General features: G+C 42.1%; 1 protein-coding gene across 1 annotated transcript in view; it reads right to left on the bottom strand.

Annotated features, from left to right (window-relative positions):
• The window catches only part of LOC115355561 (cystine/glutamate transporter), a 34,475-nt gene that overhangs the window by 13,454 nt on the left and 1,168 nt on the right, over positions 1-19,853 (bottom strand). The window contains exon 2 of the mRNA XM_030046419.1: positions 16,029-16,172. Within this exon, the coding sequence (XP_029902279.1) occupies positions 16,029-16,172 (144 nt within the window). The remainder of the gene's footprint in view (positions 1-16,028; positions 16,173-19,853) is intronic.

Raw genomic sequence — 19,853 nt, 5'->3', positions numbered from 1 at the left:
TGACATTATTATGATATGATATATTCCCATTTTTGCCCTTTCAACTATATTCCTATTTCTAATAAGTGAGCTTTGTAGTCTCTTATGAATGAAAGAGTGACTTCAGTGATTGTGGGTGGTGGTGGGATTGTGCCAGACTCTTGTGTATTTTGTTCACATTGTGGAGCCAAATTTCAATACTTTTGTAAGTGGCCAAAAATATAGCCGTTACTATTCTAATAGTGATAATACCAAACATGGCTCCTCTACTGAGCCATTTTCGACTTACTGCCGTATTTACAAAAGTCAGTGTGGATTCTTAAGTTATAACTGATCAAATTAAATAAGCCCGCTCTAATTAATTTGCATTATCTTTGTAATCTTTTAAACCAACTCAAGCAACGTTTCCCAGTTTCTACACACTCCCCTCTGAAAATGTAATAATGAAATCTGGGTTGGGTGGAAAGCAATACTATATCAGTCACCAAGGAAAACAGGATTTAATTGCATTGGAGTCTATGTTTATTATGAATAATGAACACAATTAATAATTCATCACTTTCATTACGCATTGGCTGGCATTGACTGCAATCATTTGCCGTGAATGTACTTTGCTGTCATGGATGGCACAATGAATTATGGATGTAATTGTCTATTGTCTAAATGTTTGCTCGAGTTTCAATCATATCAGCCTGTATCGGCGCCATCAGTCATTACAAGAGCTTAAGTGTGGCATTAATACTGACATGATTTCAGATCTAACAAGTGTTCTTCATATAGTGCTACTGCCCTTCTGTAAGTCACTATATAACTGGATCCCACTATTTTTATCTACACAGTCTCACAAACTTGGGACTAAGAAATAAACTCTGATTCTGTTGCTCTCCACTCATTATAAGCCACAGTTATTCATCTGGACAGGTTTTTTTTTTTTTTTTTTTTTTTTTTTTTTCATTTTTGACATAATTCTTACCATCATTCGGGAATATTAAAAAATTTTGTTGAAATGTTGTTGTTCAGGATTCAGAGCCAATACTTTCCAAGTCAGAGACAGCCTCATCTTTTAAATTCACAAAACATTGTCATTATTTATTTATTTATTAAGCCTTGAAATTTTAGAAGCATACCATCCAAATTTCACAGCAAAACTACAAGGTGCATTTTATGTCCCATATGGATAATAAAATAACATCACATCCATGCCTATACCTAAACTCATTACTGTAAAAAACAAACAAATAAAAATATATCAATTTATCATCCTACATCCACTTAACTCTTAACTAAAATACTTTGATCTTTTTCTCATCAATACTGACATGTTTACCTTTATTCTTTATTTTTGACTGTGCTATGTACACAAACGAGTACACAAACGCCTTGCTTTGATATTTCTATTTGAAATGTATTTGAAATTAATTGGAGTTCATTTCACTCTGTTGCCACTATATGTGGAGGAAATGCCCCCATCATGTATTGTGTTCCTCCGTGGGCTCCTTTATGAATTTATGGGAACATTAAAGCGGCAATAAAGCCATTGTCTCCATTTTATCTCAACACATTAAATTGCTCATAAAGCGACGGTCGTTCTCATTCAAGAGATATTGATTGGGTTCGAGTAAAACTGTAATTAAAACAACGAAGCTGTATTAATTATGATGGGGACAGTATATGGAGGCTGAGAATTTGGTAATGCACTGGTAAGCAACATGATTTTTTAACAAATTGCAGGGATAAAATCTTGCTGTTGAATAACCTCACATATAACAAATTCAAGGCATTTTTACAATTATTATTAATAAAAAGCTTACAAGTTCTCTGGCTCTTCCTCCTCTTGCTTGGTAACTGGTGGAACTACTTTGTTTCTGTATCACTACACAGCAACTCCCCACAGTGCAGTGTGTTTGTTTACACACCTGGTAAAGGTGAAGCCGCTGTGTAGTGATACATATAAAGAAAGTAGTTCCACAAAGAGTGCAGGAAAAGAGTGTTGACAGTGAATCCCCATTAAATGTGTGTTTTCGTGCATCCTCAGCCTGACATCGATCCAGCCTCAGGAGGCAACAACAAATTTTTGGGGGCTTCCGGGCCAGTTTTCAGGGCTTTTCCTTCCTTTTCCTTTTCCTCTGGCTAAATCGTGTCAGGGGCAGCAGCCAGTAGCTACAGGCTGCTTGCTTCCAATCCTAGTCTGTTTCAGTTTCAGTCTCCATGTCAAACATTTCTCCACACAAACATTGACACTTTTTGTGGGTGTTGTCATTCCAGACAACATTTTGGCCAATGCGTTCCACCTCTTTCATGCCACAGATGGACTGCTTACCTCCATAAAACCATTCAGACTACACAAGGAAACTACTTGGACTACAAAATCTCACCTTGTAGTATTTGTTTATAGAGATAAGAGCATCCTTTCTTTTGCAATGCAACATTTTTCCAGCTTTGGGCTAATGCTCAAATTGTGTTGTTTTGTGGGCCAGATACAATTCAGCACACTCCATCATTCATTGTCACGACAGGGAAGGAGTTGATGGCTCAAACTTGGAGAATCTATCACACTCGTATGGAGTGGCAGATACCACTACATGGCTTTGAACGCAAACTATCACTTCAGCTTTTATTAAACCTGTGAAAGTCAACTGTACGCTCTGTTCCAGCAACATCCTGCCTCACATTCACACTGGGGTGCTGCCAAGCGCAACCACAGCCTTGTACTGGTGGTCACTGGGAGTTGCCTGAGGGCAGAGTTTCCTGCACCCGCATTTTTCCAGTGGCCCTAGAGAAACTGATCTGACGCCTTTCCACAAGTATTCCTCTCTAATCTCAGGGCTAACCTCATCCCGCACAATCCACCTTTTCTGAAGCGTATCCCAAGACTTCTATAGTCATCTAACCAAGAAAAATGAACCGGCACTGAAGTCATTTAATTTCATTTGAACCCCCAGCACACCTCTCATCTAAAGGACACCACAACCAAATCACATAGCAAATTCTGTCCTTGTCCCGGCACCTCTGAACACTCCTGATGCATATTTTAAATAATCATGGTGAGGCACTCAAGTAGGTCATTTATCACCTCAATACAGGGATGCAATGTATGCTACAGTCCAGCGTGTGAGTTAGTGATAAAAGGCTACTTGCGAGAGCGTTGGGGGAGCCAGACATCATATATATGTCAGGAGCTGCCATGGCTTCAGGGCTACAGCACAACACTCCCCGTGATAATATATGTACACCGTGATTCACAACATATATTGATTCGTTCACTGGGCTGTAAAACAAGATATTGAGATCCCTCTAATCTTGTAAATACCCTGGCCACTGCAAGTGAAACCCATGATTCAGGACTGTGGAGTTCTCACATAACGGGGAGCCGAACCAAACTGCCGGCGCAGGATGACAAATTTCTCAAATGGGGTCACAAGTGAATTCCCATGTTCACAACACATTTCAACAAAGTGAGAAAAAACTGTCATCTGTGCCGGGAAACAGTTGCTTTGTATTGTCCATTAGACAGAGGGCATGGGAAACATTTTCGAAACTCAGAAAGCATTTATCCATCAAGAAATTCTTAAAAATTGTGGCGAAAACCAGGACATATGAGCATTTCACAGAGATTTATTAGGACAAAGTGCTATATTTGCTAGGAAACTCAATGTAAAGAAGAAAAAAGGGTGGTGGTGAGGAGGATTAATAACAGATTACAAGACTACATTAGTCTCATAAAAAAATAGATACGTAAAAAATGAGTTGATTTGGGGGGAAAAAAAGCATTTTTTTCATTAAACTATTACCATTTTGTTCATCTTGAATCATAGCGGTTGTGAATTATGAGCATAACAGTATAAAATGACGTAGCGTATTGGAAAATCCAGGTAAAACTTAATATTTTTAATATTCTAGTGGGTCGAAGCCAACAATTAGTGAAGTCAGATTTCAACACTAACAGAGTAATCTAGTGAATTCTGCCACTGTTTGCTATTTCAAGCGAGCAATCTGAACTTCGAAATCATATTTTGAGAGAAGGCATGCATGCAGCCTACAAGGACTGCAGCCGTGACCTTTAGATAAATGTCACAAAGGCAGTGCAAATCTTAAGCATGGCATCAGTCAGCCAGGGCTTCATATACGTTACACAGTAAAGATTATCTCGTTTCTTTCAGAGCAAGTTAATTAATGCCTCATCACCCCCCCCCCGAACAGTTTGCCGAGGACTTCTGTCACCATAGTGATACTTTGAGGCGGCTGTGATTTTTTACCAGGCTGAGTAGCACAGATTTGTCGTCGCTGATTGTAATGCAGCTAAGCCAGTTTCTTGTCTTTTTAAAGCGGGCTGATAGAGGCCTGCCGGATGAAAAATCAGCCTGTGCCACCCAGGGCTGCACAACAATACATTACCCAAGGAGTAAGAGACACACTAATCTGTGATCTGCCCTCTGAAAGGGGTTTATTGAAGTGTTGTTGAGCAGATGGATGCATGAGAGGGCTCTTATTCCATTCATTTAGACGGCAGCTTGACCCGGCAGATCCCGCTGATGGATGACAATCGCGGGACGTCACTCCCTCCGCAGAGACTCGGCCGACTGGGCTGCCTTCCAGCTTGGCGGGAGTGAATCGCCTCCACCAGAGCTGTCGGCCTCGCCGGTGCTCACGGCCTGCCTTATCTACCCTGGAAAATCATAGGTCCAAACAACTAGAAATGGACCGCTAAGAGAGAGCGAGAGAAGCAAGAGAGAGTGATTTGGGCTGAATGGACCTCTGAAGGACAGGGTTGTGCTTTCAGTATGGATTAGACCCAAATAACACTCCATTTTAAAGTAGGGCTCTGTTCAGAATCCCAATAAGCCGGCTAGCACATCCAGTCTTGAACACCTTATTTCCCAAAAAATCCAACCCAGACCTTCTGATAATACCAGAATCAACACCTCAAATCCTCCCTAAGACACTTTACCACTGGTAATAGAGCAGCTACCGGAGATGCGCGGTGCATTTGTGTATTTTTTTCTCATTGCCTTGATAAACTGGCCAAACGTATTGCAGCAATGTCACATTGAGATATCCCCCAGCTGCAATGGAGTTTGATAGCAGAAACTGTCTTAGGCTCCTCCAATGTTCACACACCATACAGGGAGAAATCCATCAAAGAAGGCGAAGAGATAGCAATTTCTCCACTGACAGCAGCCTCAATAGACCAGGATGCAAGGCGGCCATAAGACATGTCGGGTTTTGATAAAGAGGTGCAGCTCTGTTTTCTCGACCGAAAAAAAAAAAAAAAAAAAAACATCTTGCTCCATGATTGCAAACACTACTTCCAACTACTCAAATAACTCAATCCTGAATGCAACAAGTTCTGGGAAGTTCTGTCAGGGATGTTGGAGGGCATTGTGGGAAATGTAGGCCACTGGAAGCTGAAGGAAAATGGATACAACAAAAAAAAAAAAAGTAAACCACACATGATCACAAAAACAACTCTTGTAACATATTCCTTATCACAGATTAATGATAAATAAGAGTGGATTTTTCATGGATTACTGCTTGATGCTCGAGTCTATGATCTTCATCCTGACGAGGAACAATATATGTGGTCGAAACGTTGATATCATATTGAACCTTGGGTGCTTTCTACATTTCAGTTTGAGTTTCTCGTTTTGGATGTGCGTGCTTCATCTCTGTTTTTTCTGTGAGTCTGCGTTGCTCTCGTATTCGGCTCCAACTTGCTTCCTCACTTCAATCAACCTTTGGCAGTTTTGCATACCTTTAATCTATCTGCCAAAAGTTGCTAGGCCCTGTTTTATTGATCACATCCTCACCCCCACAGGAGCCCCCTTTTCAAATACAGGACCCCATGTTTTGCATTCCTCTGAGAGCGTATAGTCATCCCATATTGCTGGGCAGCTTGCACAGAAACCTGTATGATAGCCTGGAATGGCAGTGATACAGCTGTGATGAGAGCCTGATGGGTGATTGACTATGGCACTTTATTACCTAGAGGGGCGTGTTCAGCTCATCTCACTGCACTCAATCAATGTAAATCTGTCCAGCCTGGGAATTTATGCCCTGGCAGATGAGGTGTTTTGCTTTACTGTGTTGCATTAATTTGACGGGGCTGTGATGCAGTCAACGACACAATTTCCATGCGGCGTTGCCAAGAATAATCACCGGGACATAATTCTCACACCGTCTCGTCACACAATGCTTTTAATTCTCAGTGCTCTGAGTTATGACTTACATCTCCGGCGCTAATTTTACAGTGTTGCTCTTTAAGTGTGTCTCAAAACAAATTCTCATGGCCGTCCATGAGTCAGTTTATCAGACCCACCACAGTGCTGTGCCAGTGTGCTCTGTTATGGAAAATGCTGGGCTGACCAAATGCCTAAGCTGAGAACCAGTTGCTAGGAGACGCCTCCTCCCTGCCCAACGGTTGTCTGGGTAGTCCATTGTAAAAGAAAAAGTGTGTGTGTGCGTGTTTGTGAGTGTGTGTGTTAGAGAGAGAGAGTTTTGATTCAGAATTTACCAGTTGTGTTGACGGTGAATGGATATTAAATGGCTATAGTTTGTCCAAGGTAAAGAGAATAAATGGGGGGAAAAAATGGTGCTTTTGTACATGCAGTATTTTTAAACATCAGTATTTGTCAAATTAAATGTGGTACATACCATACATATATACGAAAATATATGTATACATCTATATGTATATATGTACTGTATGTATGTATATCTATAGATATAGATATATGCCTTTTTGTATTTGTGTGGAGTGGACTTTACTCCTCCCTACTCTTCAGCCTCATTGTTTTTCCTTGTGTTTCTGGTTACACACTCTACAGCTCCATTCCTCCACTGACTGACTTGTCTTTCACTCTCATCTTCTTGTTTGTATATTTTGGGTACATTTTACCTCTAATTCAATTACTGCGACTTTATCTTAATCAGGCGCTGTCTCCCTCTCTGTCCTTCCCACAAGTCGGGTCACAACAACATCAAATGATATCCAGCCACTGTACCGTTCCTTATCTCGCATTATCAGAGAGGAACAAGACAAACAATTGTTCTTCGAGCAGGGTCCGCAGCACGCTTCATACTTATTCCCACTGCAGCCCCTTATCTTGATTACATCGACTGGCGACGGGGCTTGAATTATCTATCATTTGGAGGCCTCGGCCATGAGAGATTGTTTATGAAATATGTTTGTGCCGCAGATGACTCAGTTCGTAAGGGCCAGAGAGCACCATGATCAAACACACACTTCATAATGGAGATTAAATCGCAGTCTCTAAGGTGGAGCACAGCAACAAAACACTGATTACGCTCACTTTAAGCACAGCACTGTATTGTTTGGCAAGAGGAACACTATCAGTTTCATCAACAAAAAAAGAACATTTTATTCAGACATATAGATATATATAAAGATGTTTATGAACATAATGCGTGCTGTGGCCATTGAATAGGACATGATTGATTCAGGTTTTGACTTGGAGATCTGTTTTGCACGTATTTCTAAAGGTATACCCAGAGATTTCAAGATTTATGAAATCTTGTGAGATGAGCACAGGGGTGGGAAAACCTGAGCTTGTGTGGGCGCATCTCATGAAGAAAAGGTAATTCTCTGGATTCTGCCTGCCTTTGCAGCATCAGACATTAACCTTTTTTAGTATTCTCCAAAATGTGTATTAAAAACTGGTGGTGATCTTGCTAAGTGAAGGCCTTAAGATGAAGAGCACACTCGTAATCCCAGTTTATCACTTTTCTCCATCCCTCTTTTTGCCCTCCCATCGGTCCACACAGATTAAAGTCTACTTTCTCACTCGGACACTGTGTGCTGACCATAGACCGCACAAAAAAAAAAAAAAAGCATTAACTCATTTTTACAAATCGTCTTTGTTACAAAATCACCAATTTTTCCACTTAAAAATCTGAAACGAAATTGAAAATTGGTCAAGACGCAGAAAGACAAGAGTTTACAGTATCCAGTATGTGAACCAAGTGAAAGATCTGTATGAACACATGAGTCTGATATCTCAGTGTATTACACTCATGCTCCGGTTTCCCTGAACAAAACTTCAGAACTTGGCTGGCGTTTCCTAAGACACGGCTGTTGCTATCTACAAGATAACTGGTTCGTTTGTGGCTACCGGCGTCTTTTTCTGAGGAGAAGACATTTTTTAAGGGGAACTGGATGACAAATGCAAGAAAATTTCCTTGGCATTGTGCTGAGTAAAATTCGAAATGTCAAGGTACCCTTTCTCAGCCAGCTGGGATGATGGAATGCAAGGGGGCAACATGACGGGGGTCAAATGGAGTCTTTCCACAATAATGTGTGTGTGTGTGTGTGTGTGTGTGTTGTTTGGACTTACAATGAGTACAATGGTAAAAAAAAAAAAAAAAAGATTCACATTTACATCACCATCATTTCAAGCAAGTATCATGGAGTACATCACACTAGATGCTCCCATGTTCTCCATCATTACAAATACATGATGCACGGCTGAACCTTGTCGACAGACGGAAGTGCAAACGATACCAAATATGTCCTGATGAATCACAGGGAATTGTGAATAAAATGATGCATAACACATTTTAATATGCTCTGTTTGATGTAATGCTGCAGCCATAAAACATTGCCATCTTTGGTGTGAATATTTCACTTCGGTGTAAGTGTGATGTAGGTTCAGTGAAGCGTTGCAACCAGCAGATCCACAATATGCGCGTCACATTGTCATACAGTATGGGATTTTTTTTTCCCTCCCTAACTTGCTGCTTAAGTGGAAATTTAAAGGGAAAATCGGAGCGCAAGGGATTAAACCCTTAAATGTTCATGGCGGATATATGTGCTCGGAATATGCAAAGAAAAAAAAAAACATAAGAGCTGATGACAGAGGTAGAAAGGATATTTTTATTTCAGCAGCTCAACAGAGGCTCCCTCCCACATGCATACAGATGCAAACACACACACACACACATACACACATACACACACACGTCTGCCCATCTCAGATTCTGTTTATGTTGACAAGCTGTCACCAGGCCCACAGTCTCAGATCAATAACACAGCTGTTTGAAGTCCGTCTCTGTGTGCGCTGCCTCGGCTGACATGTGCGCCATCTTATACCTGTCCATCCTCACTGTGTTGGAGGCTGTCAGTCCGGGGAAATAATACACACAGAGGGCGAGAAGCATCCATAATCAATACTTAATGTGCGGTAGAGGTAGCTGATCTCGGCCTCCCTCATTCCTTTCATAATGTTCACACTTATACACACGTCCTGGTGCCGAGGACCAGCCCACTGAATGAGCAGCCGTGCCGACTTGTGACAACTTTTTGGTATCCAGAGTGCTCAGAGTGGTAATTCAGAGCAGTGCGTCACACATTATATAATGTTTTACACAATATAGTCTTCTTTTTTTCTTTGCTGATTCTACAGTTAGCAAGGTTTGGGCTTAAATATTAGAGACTCTCAGCCGAGCAGACTGTAGGTTTAATTAGGAAAGAAATTACCGGTTTGCTCAGGGTGATCTGCTTCAGTCCGCCGCTCCCTCAGGTCAGTCCACTATGAATGCAACACCTTTTTTTTTTTTAAGCTGGCTTTCCTCCAGGTTGCAGTGAAAGAGCAGATTACGTTTGATTAAGCCTCAAATTAAATCCTGTTTGGAGATGCCACAGAACATTCGTTATATTAGAAACTATGTCTGTTGTCCCCTATAGTGTGATGTACTCCATGATACTTGCTTGAAATGATGGTGATGTAAATGTGAATTTTTTTTTTTTTTTTTTTTTTTGGCTGTCATCCATGCCACATTCAAACTTTAAAACTCATAATCACACAATCTTTCATGATGGCTGTATTTTGTTGCTTTGGAACGCCTTTTGCTTAATACTCCTGAAACATAAGAGTTAGCAGGCAGCTGGCAAAATTGCTCTCAGTGGTGAGGAATGAGAAATTCTGCATCTGATAGCTGACATAATAGAGTAAGTCATCGACTGACATGAGAGAAGAATACATTTGCAGGGAAAAAGTGGGCTTTTCTTCTTGCCAGCCTCTATTGATTCACCTCCAGGCCTTCCTGTGAGGATGGTCCAACCAGAAAGTAGTCATGAATAAATCATGGGGTAGCAAAGCATGAAAGAAAAAAAAAAATTGAAATGAGGACTCAAGTGTCTAAGGTGAACAGACGGAGCGCGATCTGCGAAGTTTTCCTTTTCTACTGTACACACAAGACTTCAAGTGCAGAGCGTGGATTTCCCAGGAGGAACGCTGCAGTTTTTGTTCTTCCTGGCTGTGTGGAGGAGCCCGGGCAGATCTGCTTACGGAGCCTGGCATTTGGCTCGTAGCAAAAGGTTGTTTGAGTTGGGCTGTGTTTAAAGACTAGCTTTTTCAGCTACAGTTGGCTAGATCGTGCCGTTGGAGGCAATCCCACCAGGCATGCTGCACAGTCTATGTTCAACAGGCTTCATCTGGGCCATCAATAAGCATGCGGAGCTGGTGTATGGTGTTTGGTGGTGAGTTATTGACATTCAGCTTGGCCACTGCAGCTGACCTTTGCCTCTCCTTACGTTATTCTGCTGTTAATGAGGAAGAAGTCGATTTTAGCCAGCTCCCAAAGCTCTTTATTCTTCTGAGCAGCGATGCCTACATAAAGTTGGTCTGGGAGCATGGAGCGCAGCCAAGCATTTTGTTTCAGTGTACAGTGGGGGATCTCTATCAGCCTGGACAGAAGATCAGGGGATCAATAGTTTTGCTTCATATCTGGCTCCAAACTAAATGATTTTGCCTCAAAAAAAAAAAAAAAAAAGTTTTTTCCAATGACAAGGTCCAGCAAGTTTTTGTAACATCCCCTGTTTGCTGAAATAAAATTCAATCAAGATGATATTAACTTTCGTTTAAAATCATTACAGTGAAACGTGGCATTCAGCCAGAAATACAAACCCTTTATCAAAGCCAATCACTATCTAATTATATAAATAGTCTGGTGAATAGTGAGGGTGGGTGGGAGGCACAAGCCGATAGCCCAGGGTGTAAATCCAGTGGAATGAGCCCGATCTTGGTCAGATACCGCCATGGGTCGATGGAGTCTGACCCACCATGATTAAGTGGGAAACGTTCAGGGCCTTCTAGCGCTCCTTCTGCTGTGTCCCTGGACGGTCTCTGGGGAGGCACCACTCAAAAGACCCTCCATCTCTGGAAGAAATGTCTTTTGAGCTCCCAGCCAGCATTGTCCTGATGATTCAATACCAGGCTGCAATACGGAATTGCAAACCCACCCCTGGAATTCATTGTATTCCTGATTGAGGTGGGGAATAAGATGGGAAGCGCATCAGCCATCTCCCATTATTCAAATGGCGCAATCCCATTTTCTAATTTGCTTTCTCTTGCCCCTATGTGGATTAGCAGCACGTCTAGTGGGTATTAGCATAAATTCCGCAATCACTTAACAGGGAATGTTAATTGTTTGTTGATGAAATTGTCTTTTCATGGATCCTCAAAGCCTGCCATGCTACGTGAAGGAAGCTGCGGCCTCCTCAAAACCTGCAGCCAGTAATGGGCTTCTCCGTGCTCCCTAACCCAACAGCCCACCCATCTTCCTTTTAATCACACAGGTGAAAGAAAGCGGAGGCAGAGTGTGTCTCCTGTGGAATGGGAGACCAAATGAGATGTGGGGAATTGGAGGCGCGAGTGTGTATGTGTGTGAAAAAAGGGAGGGGTTATGGCCAGGAGGAAACGGGGTGAGATTTAAAAAAGTGTAAAAAAGATGAATGTTTCAAGGAGCAGATGATAAAACTGGATGTGGGGAATGAAAGCGAGCTGCTCGCTCATTACTGGGTACACACACACACACCAAACAGAGGAGATGGACTGTGTGGATGTGTGTTTTTTCATGTTGCAAGCCTGTGTGTGTGTACATGCGAGTGACGACAGATCACAGCTCATAATGTTGTATGTTCACATCACAGTAAATTCCCTGCATTTGTCCAGCTTGTACACGAACAAATCAGACGCCGGCTCCCGTCGCTGTCATCCTCCCCCTAATTGTATTTTTCATCTGAATAATCATGCCCATTGGGAGTGTGTGATTTGTGATGCTGCTCTCTTTCAACACTGCTGTTCAACGTAATAGGCTGTATATTGTGCTGTGGGCTGTGCTGTCAGATTTAAACCACCAATGGCCACGTTAAAATGCTGTAATTTGGAAGCTGCCCGTTCGAACAGGCTCAAAATCACACAGCCCGGGTCTTGACGACTGTGAGTGGCGACCCGGTGACAAGTTCCCCTCATCGCGTTAAAGCCAAAAACCCTTCTATGGAGCTGGGCCAGGCCGACAGCAGAGGGAGTCTGGGGTTTAGACTGGGAAGTGACTGATAGCGCAGAGAGAGACTCCTCGAAAGTAATCTAAGCCCTCGGTGTCTGTCAGATTCTTGGCACAGACAACTACGAGAGCCTCGGATTCGACTGGAGAGAGGGCATCAGAGCAGCAAGCCAGATCGGACAGCTGTATGATGAGACTCACAGAAACAATAGAGAAAAAAGACAAATGCTGTGTGGATAGATTTGTACTTGTGTATAGTGTATGGTTCATATTCGTGCATTTTAAATGACTAGATTGAATAAAATGGTAATCCTATATCAAAATAATAGAGATGGAGGATAGAGCCATGTTACTGTATCCTCGTCACAATGTTGGCACTTTATACCAGACATAGAAGACGTACTAGCATGTCCCAATCAAGTAGAAATACTGTTACTTTGCTGATATTTAACTAGACGTAGTAGAACGGACATTGAAATGTGTCAATTGTCGTTAATTGCCATGGTGGCAGCGCGCGTCACTGGGGTGCAATGTCCTCTGTAAAATCTGTAAAATCCTCAGTTGCCCTCTAGCAGGAAAGCAACCAAGACAGCGCACAAAAGACGCCTCTCCCTGCTTTGTCCAACTCCGCTGTTACTGCAAAACATCACCTCAATGAGTCCGTGACTTGACACAAGTCTGCTCGGACGGAAATTAGCACGCCTCAACGGTCACAGTTCTTTACAGTGTCGGAAAATTCAGTTAAACATGGCTGCTGCTCTGACCAGCCTGGTATGTTGATTTGAATGCCCCTTCTTCTCTCTTACAGTTTCTATGCCTTCAGACCTGTGTTGCACCATTTAAATACAATGGTGGATAAATGAACTGTGCTTGAGATACCATAGTGCAAAACAGGGCCAGGCTATATATTTGTTTGCTGAGACATTGGGCTGATATCAGCCTTTTACTAAAAATTGGATATCAGTCATTCAGTCGGTGTTGTGATATGATGGATATGGTGCAGTTTGATTGATTACGTATTGCGTCATTGATCAATACCACACTGACTGTTTATGGGTCGCCCTTAACCACACTAATGTCGAATGCAGTTGGACTGATTAGGATTTTGATTATGATTATGATTATGGTCAGGATCATAATTGTAATTGTGATTGTGATTAGCAATTGTATTGGTATTATTATTATTATTATTAGCATTATAATTGGTAATTCATGGTGTAAAAACTTTTTCAGAGGTTCTTCCCACACTGACGAGGATCAGACTCTAAATAAAACACTGAATATTGCACTGCTTAACTGTGAATGTAATCATTTGTAAATATAGTCACAAAACATGGCACATTAGCCTAATTAGCCTTACATTAGCCTAATTCAATATCTTTACCTGTAACGCGGGTACACAGGATATATGTGCGTATTGGTCATTATATTTTTCCTGTAGGTGGAGGTGCCTACAGATGTAATGCCAATATGTGCTGACTTGCTTGTTTGCTTTCTGCCACTGCTGATCACCCCCCTGAAGTGATATCTCTTGATTACATGTCGACAGTCGTTTTGTATGCATGCATGTACTGAGTCACAGATAGTGCAGGGCTTCACTCTCATTTCATGCCTGAAGGCTCTGGCTAATTAGGCTTTCCGTTTAATTCTAAACTTTTCCAATCTTCAGAAGACTTAATCAGCCTGCCTGGGTGTGTTATTTATACTTCCGTAGAACAGGCTAAATATAGAGTGGCCATTGCTGATGCTGGAGGAGGGATGTGCTTTTAGGTCCACTGGAGGGGAATGGAAGTTCCTTGGCAGCGGATTCGAGGAATGTTTCCCTGGCGCAGCAGATGACTCATAATTAACAGCCCATTAATTAATTCTTGAATTCATTCATCGGTGCATCAGATTATCCTTTTGCTTCATTTGTTCGCATGCCTCCGCACACTTGATTGTATTGACGACTTGAGCCACCTTCATTTGAAGCTATTTCCATCGGTCCCTCAGGACAGAAGTAGTCCGCAGGTCATTTCGCCCGGCCAGCCTGCTGCAGAGGAAAGCTTCTCATCAAAACCTCGCTGCTCAAGCGGCCCTTGTGCTCACAAAGGCAATCACCTCTTTCCGCAAGCACTTCATTCTGTTTGTAGCACCCAGCCTATAACCCCATCTTGGTCTTTAACCCCACCCAATTACAGACTCAGGTGTAGCCACATCTTTTATTCCATTTATAAAGGTTCTTCCCAGGACTCTGTCAATCCTAGTCTCATTCAGCATTCAGCCCCAGTGACGGCTGAGGGGCTGAGTACCAGCGGGTTCAGTTTCCTCCCCAGCACAAGCCTATAACCAGTCTAGCACTGGTGTGATTTGCTGGTGTGACTTCCCAGTCTCTGAGGACTCCCGTGCATCCTGCCCTTGCTGCCACCTGAATTATTTATCCCTGCTGCCTGTCTGGCCTCTTAGCAGGCCAAATATACTTTACCTTTGAAATAGAGTGTGTATAAGATATAAGGAGAAATGATGCATTGCTGCCCGTGACAGCAGGAAGGCACATCTCATACCACATTGCAAGTATCTGTCATAGAGTCATTTTCTGTTATAGCGGAATCATGAGCAGTTCAAACACTCTGAATCAAGTCACTGAAGAGGAAGCAGTGGGCAATTTTTACTTAGTGGTGCCTTGAGGCATTGAAATAATTTGAATGTGTTGTTTAATGTCACCCACATAACGCGCATTAATCCCAATGCCCCAAGAAAGATAGACAGAGGGAAAAAAATAACAACTTCCAATTACTCAAAACACATGTTACTCGTACTGATAAGGGCTCACTCCCTGCTGGATAGTCGCATGATGAAAAAGACAGGTGGTACATCATTCCTCTGGAGCCCAGAATCACTGCAGGTGAGGGTACAAGGCCCTTTGACATTGGCCTCATAAAGCCTTTATGGAACCTCATCAATCAGATGTCACCTTTCGAGAGCGGGGAGAGACCTTGAGGGGCGGGAGGCCCTTATCTATCGAGAGAGCTAGCAGTCTTGTTTATCCCACATAAAAAGATTCATTGCATATGTAAGATATCTAATGTGTGTGACATCTTCTGGTCTTGTGTGACCACAACACAGATTTTGAAATAGGGAACTGAGGAAACAGAAAGAGAAAGAGACATTTTTTCAGGGTTCCTTTTTACCTCTAATAGATGGTTCAAAATGGATTGGGAGAGAGACAGCGTTGCTATGTAACAAACATCCTTGTTTGGATTTGAACCCGGGCCATTGTTTTGGTTTGATAGCATACTTAAAAATTTTATTCCATTTCAATAATAGTTGCTAGTTACTTTGATCAAATTCTAATAAATAAAACAAGGGATAATTACCTTCACTTACCTTCACCTTCACTTACCTTTACTTACTTTCATATTATTCTGCCATATTTGAGGCATAAAGGTGCCACACTGATTTCAAAAAATGAAAATTCAGGAAATACATGTGAAGGTTGTGTTCATTAAATCTGTCTGCATGAGCTTTTTTTTGAGCAACATTTAATATAACACCTACCACCATTTCAATAGTTTCTGGCTTTCACTTTAAAGGTGTTCCAAGATGTAATCCTCTAATTATCTCAAGTGTCTTATGTGTCTGTCATCACAATTATTTCAAGTATCTCAAGTGTCTGCCATCACAAAGCATTAGTTTTAAGGTAATGGAATGCAGATACGTTTTTTTTTTGTATTTAGAACACAAAAAGCCATTTTGATGGATTCTGTTACCTGGACATCTTTGCTGTGGGTGCACCACTGAGATCTGAGCTTTGCTCCATTTGCTCCATGAACGGGTGGGGCAGCGAGTCATTTGGGGCCCGGCTGACCAGTGTTCCTGTTCCAGTGGCAGCACACAGCGGCTGCTTAAGTGCTCTGCGGAGGGACACTGTGAGGCTATGTTAAGTGCACACGAATGGGCCATTTTGTCAGGCGTCCCTGAAATATGTGACAGGCCAATGTCTTGGGCGCTGTCGGCATAAGTGTGCACCTTCAGGCTCCATGCAGGACAGTAATGTACACTACTGCATCTGTGTTGTGACATGGAACGCACGAAGCTCAGTTTGTGGTTGCTGAATTGCTGGATTTTCCTCACACAAGTCTGCTCACTCACTAATGTATGTCACTGTAAATGTCTCACCTGGTGAGTATTTGTAATTTTCCATCACTGCAACCGGTAACACTGAAATAGAAATATTCCTCCCCAGCTTCTCCTCCCATTTGTGATCAGCGTGTCAAGCAGATAGCAGAAGGCTAGCCGCACAGTATCTGTATGTGTGACCCGAGTGTGACTCATGCACAGCAATCAACACTCTGCTCTGTGGCTGTGGTGTTTGAGTGGAGACCATCTGTGTCTTTATACATCCAACTCTACCCTTTCCAAAACAAAAAACCTCTGACACAGTTGTCTCCGATAGAGAAAGGCCTCCATGCGCCCTTTTTCTGAAAATCTGCCAGCTTTTCTTTCAGCACAAACATGCCACCCTGTACGTTTCAGGAGCAATGCATTGAGGGAAGTTTCTGAAAACCTACAAACTGGGTTGGACACATGAAACGACAATCTCCGCCAAAGGTTCATTACCCCCGTCATGAGAGGAGAAACATGCCGAGTGATTATGCATGCGTTACCTGCCCTCACTGTGTAAATATTAGTCATTGGGTGATGAGGGGGGATGGTGGGGAAGGAATGGGGTCTATCTAAGAAATGATTGCATTCAAGCAGTTGACACTGGCCCCTGTGGGAAGACTTCTCTTACACAAACTCTCTTATTCATTTGTCTCCTCATGTGTGCAACTGTGTGTGCAGCAAGGGAGAAAGGGACTGAATGAATGTGTATGTGTGCATTGGTGTGTGGCTGTATAACCGTGCGTCCATGTACCTGTATGTGCAGCAGGACCCGGGACGTGTGAGGCATGAGAAAGGAGGCCGGGCAGCCCTTTTCTGCAGCATACTCCCTCTACCCGCCGCCCTGGCTTCATTAGCAGCTGCCTGTCAGCTAGGCCCAATGCACCGCTGGATGGTTGCCTGGCAACTGGGACCCTGCTCGGCCAATCAGGACCGGATGCAACAGGAGTTCTCCTTGACATATAAAAGAGAGAAACTGAGTTCCCCCTCCAGTTCAGTTGATTTTGCCTCAGCGTCATTCACTTCAAGGGCAAAGCACACGAGGGCCCTGGCAAGGAGCAAGTGAGCGAGGCTCGGCGTCACGTTCCAGGAACAAAGACGCGTTAACGTGGGCCGTTTGGGGGGAATTCACCGGCATCAGCGCTGTCACAAGCATTCATGCAGCGTCTTCAAACAAATCTCCAGCAACCAGCCTGATATATGCTAAAAGGCAGTGAGCGCCACAGCCCCACAGTATTCACTGGTGATTTACGGTAACAAATCAGCGCCTGAGGCCATTTGCTTCAGATAATGCACCTGTAGATAAGACTATGAAGGTGGCCATTAGAGAGAAGCAGTCCCTGTGTTCAGTGAATCATCTCTAAACATGGCCACCACATAATGGCCCAGGTGGAAGAGCACAGCTAATGCATTATTGGTCTGAGGTGTGACATCATGAAAGCTTCTTTTTCTTATTACCTTTTTTGTTGCTCTTTCCTTGTGTTGACATCTGTCTTCATACCCGCTCCATCTATTCCTCCACCTGCCTGTTTCCTTCACTATCCCATTATAAGTCATATTGTGACATATTCCTCTAAGTAAAATGGCTGTCTCTTGTCCACAGGTGCCAGATGATATGTTACACCTACATAAGTCGCACATGGATCTTCATTTCCATTAAAGATCCTCATGTTGCTAAGATACCGCAAGGTTTTCATTGGGCCCTGGTTGAGCTGCACATGTCTGAAATACCTGTGCCAGAGCAGTGCAGTTGTATTGGGGGACGGCTTTTTCCTTTTCAAGTTTCCCAGCAATTTAACTTTTCTTGTGGAAGCATTTTGCAAGCTAACATTTCCTGCGAAACCATGTCATTTTGCAACATTGTTTGTTTTCATAGTTTCTTTTTTTTTTTTTTTCTTGGACTTGGACAATTGGGCTTGATCCTGTCGTTGAGGATGTAAGAATACAGTAGACCTCACTGAGTGTTTTTTTTTTTTTTTTTAACAGTAATTTTCTGTATAATACTGATCCTTTGGTGATGGTTTTATATATAGTGTCACTTGTCATTATTATTATTATTTTTTTTTTCAAGCCTGTCCAGTGGAAAACAGGTAACTGACATTTGCACAACAAACTATTGGGCTTTTACAGCCATAATATCTAATTTGTTTGTAGAAAATACAACACATTGCACAAAAGAATGCTATAATGTGTGTGTTTGTGTTACCTCAGACACACCTCATATAAACTTTATGTGAAATACATATATAATGTTCATATATAAAACAGTTTCCACATCTGTCCCATGAAGAATGCTAGAGTTTCTGTTATTAACTCTACTAATCAAGAAATTCTGCTCTCTGGGGACTAAGGTCCCATGAACTGTTAAGTCTTAACCATAGACGTTATTAGTTTTGTGTGCTGTGCAACTTATCATGTCCAACACATGATGCTGCATGCAAGTAAAAGCCAACTTCAGCCTGGAGGAAGAAAATGTGTACCAATCAAAGAGTATTGCCAATATCTGCATGCACATGGTTAACATGCACAGTTGTGGTTCAAATACAAAGCATGGGCAAGAAATTATCCTGTGTGGATGCCAACTGCCATGTTGTAGTTTTTGGTCTCATTGTAGTCCTAACCACAGCCCGTCCTATAGAGCTTACCATTGGGAGTTTGTGCTTGAGCTTGAGGCTTTGTGTGTTGACTTGGATATCTCAACATTCACCCAACACAAAGACACAGACTACACATGGGATGACCCCAAATTTATTGTTGCAAGTAGAGGAAAGTATTACAAACAGGTTATGGGTCTATCTCAGAAAGTGTCTTTATTAAATACATGGTTTATACAAAGTCCATATCCAATGGGAATTTTCCATTTCACTGCATTGTCCAAAAGAATAGGAGAGGGTAAGGCTCCTAATTTGATATATAATATGGATTGGGCTTTAACAGAATTGTAAAAACATGGAAGTGTTTAACAGGATATTAACAAGACTGACATGTTTTCAAGGCCTTGGTCATCTTCTTCTTCACACTTTCAGGTGTGAACTGGAAGCAATCATATCAAACCAACATTAGGCAATTTTGGTTGGATTGATCAGTTTTTACATATTATAGTATTTTGCCTCTTATCTACTGTAGTTTCATAAAATGTACAAAACAGTCATCAGAAACAAATAAAAACAAGCACTGACACATCAAGTGCAATATGAGCTACAGTGTAAAACCAGCTGTTTTTTTTAATGATATCCTCCCTGTTTGCTTTTCTTTTCTTTCACTTGTCAATACTATGTGTGTAAACATGGCCAGCAAACTCAACACGCTTAGCAAAAGCTGTTTCAGTTTACATTTTTTTGCCTACTATAGTTATTATTACAGAAAAAAGGAAAATGCCCTCAGACTTTGTCCACTGTGAAAAATAAGGTGCTCCAACTGATAAGCCAATG

Source organism: Myripristis murdjan, chromosome 23 (genome assembly GCF_902150065.1).
Source record: "Myripristis murdjan chromosome 23, fMyrMur1.1, whole genome shotgun sequence".
In the NCBI taxonomy this organism is placed as follows: domain Eukaryota; kingdom Metazoa; phylum Chordata; class Actinopteri; order Holocentriformes; family Holocentridae; genus Myripristis; species Myripristis murdjan.
Note: the sequence above shows the minus strand (reverse complement) of the source record. Positions and strands in the feature narration are given on the sequence as shown.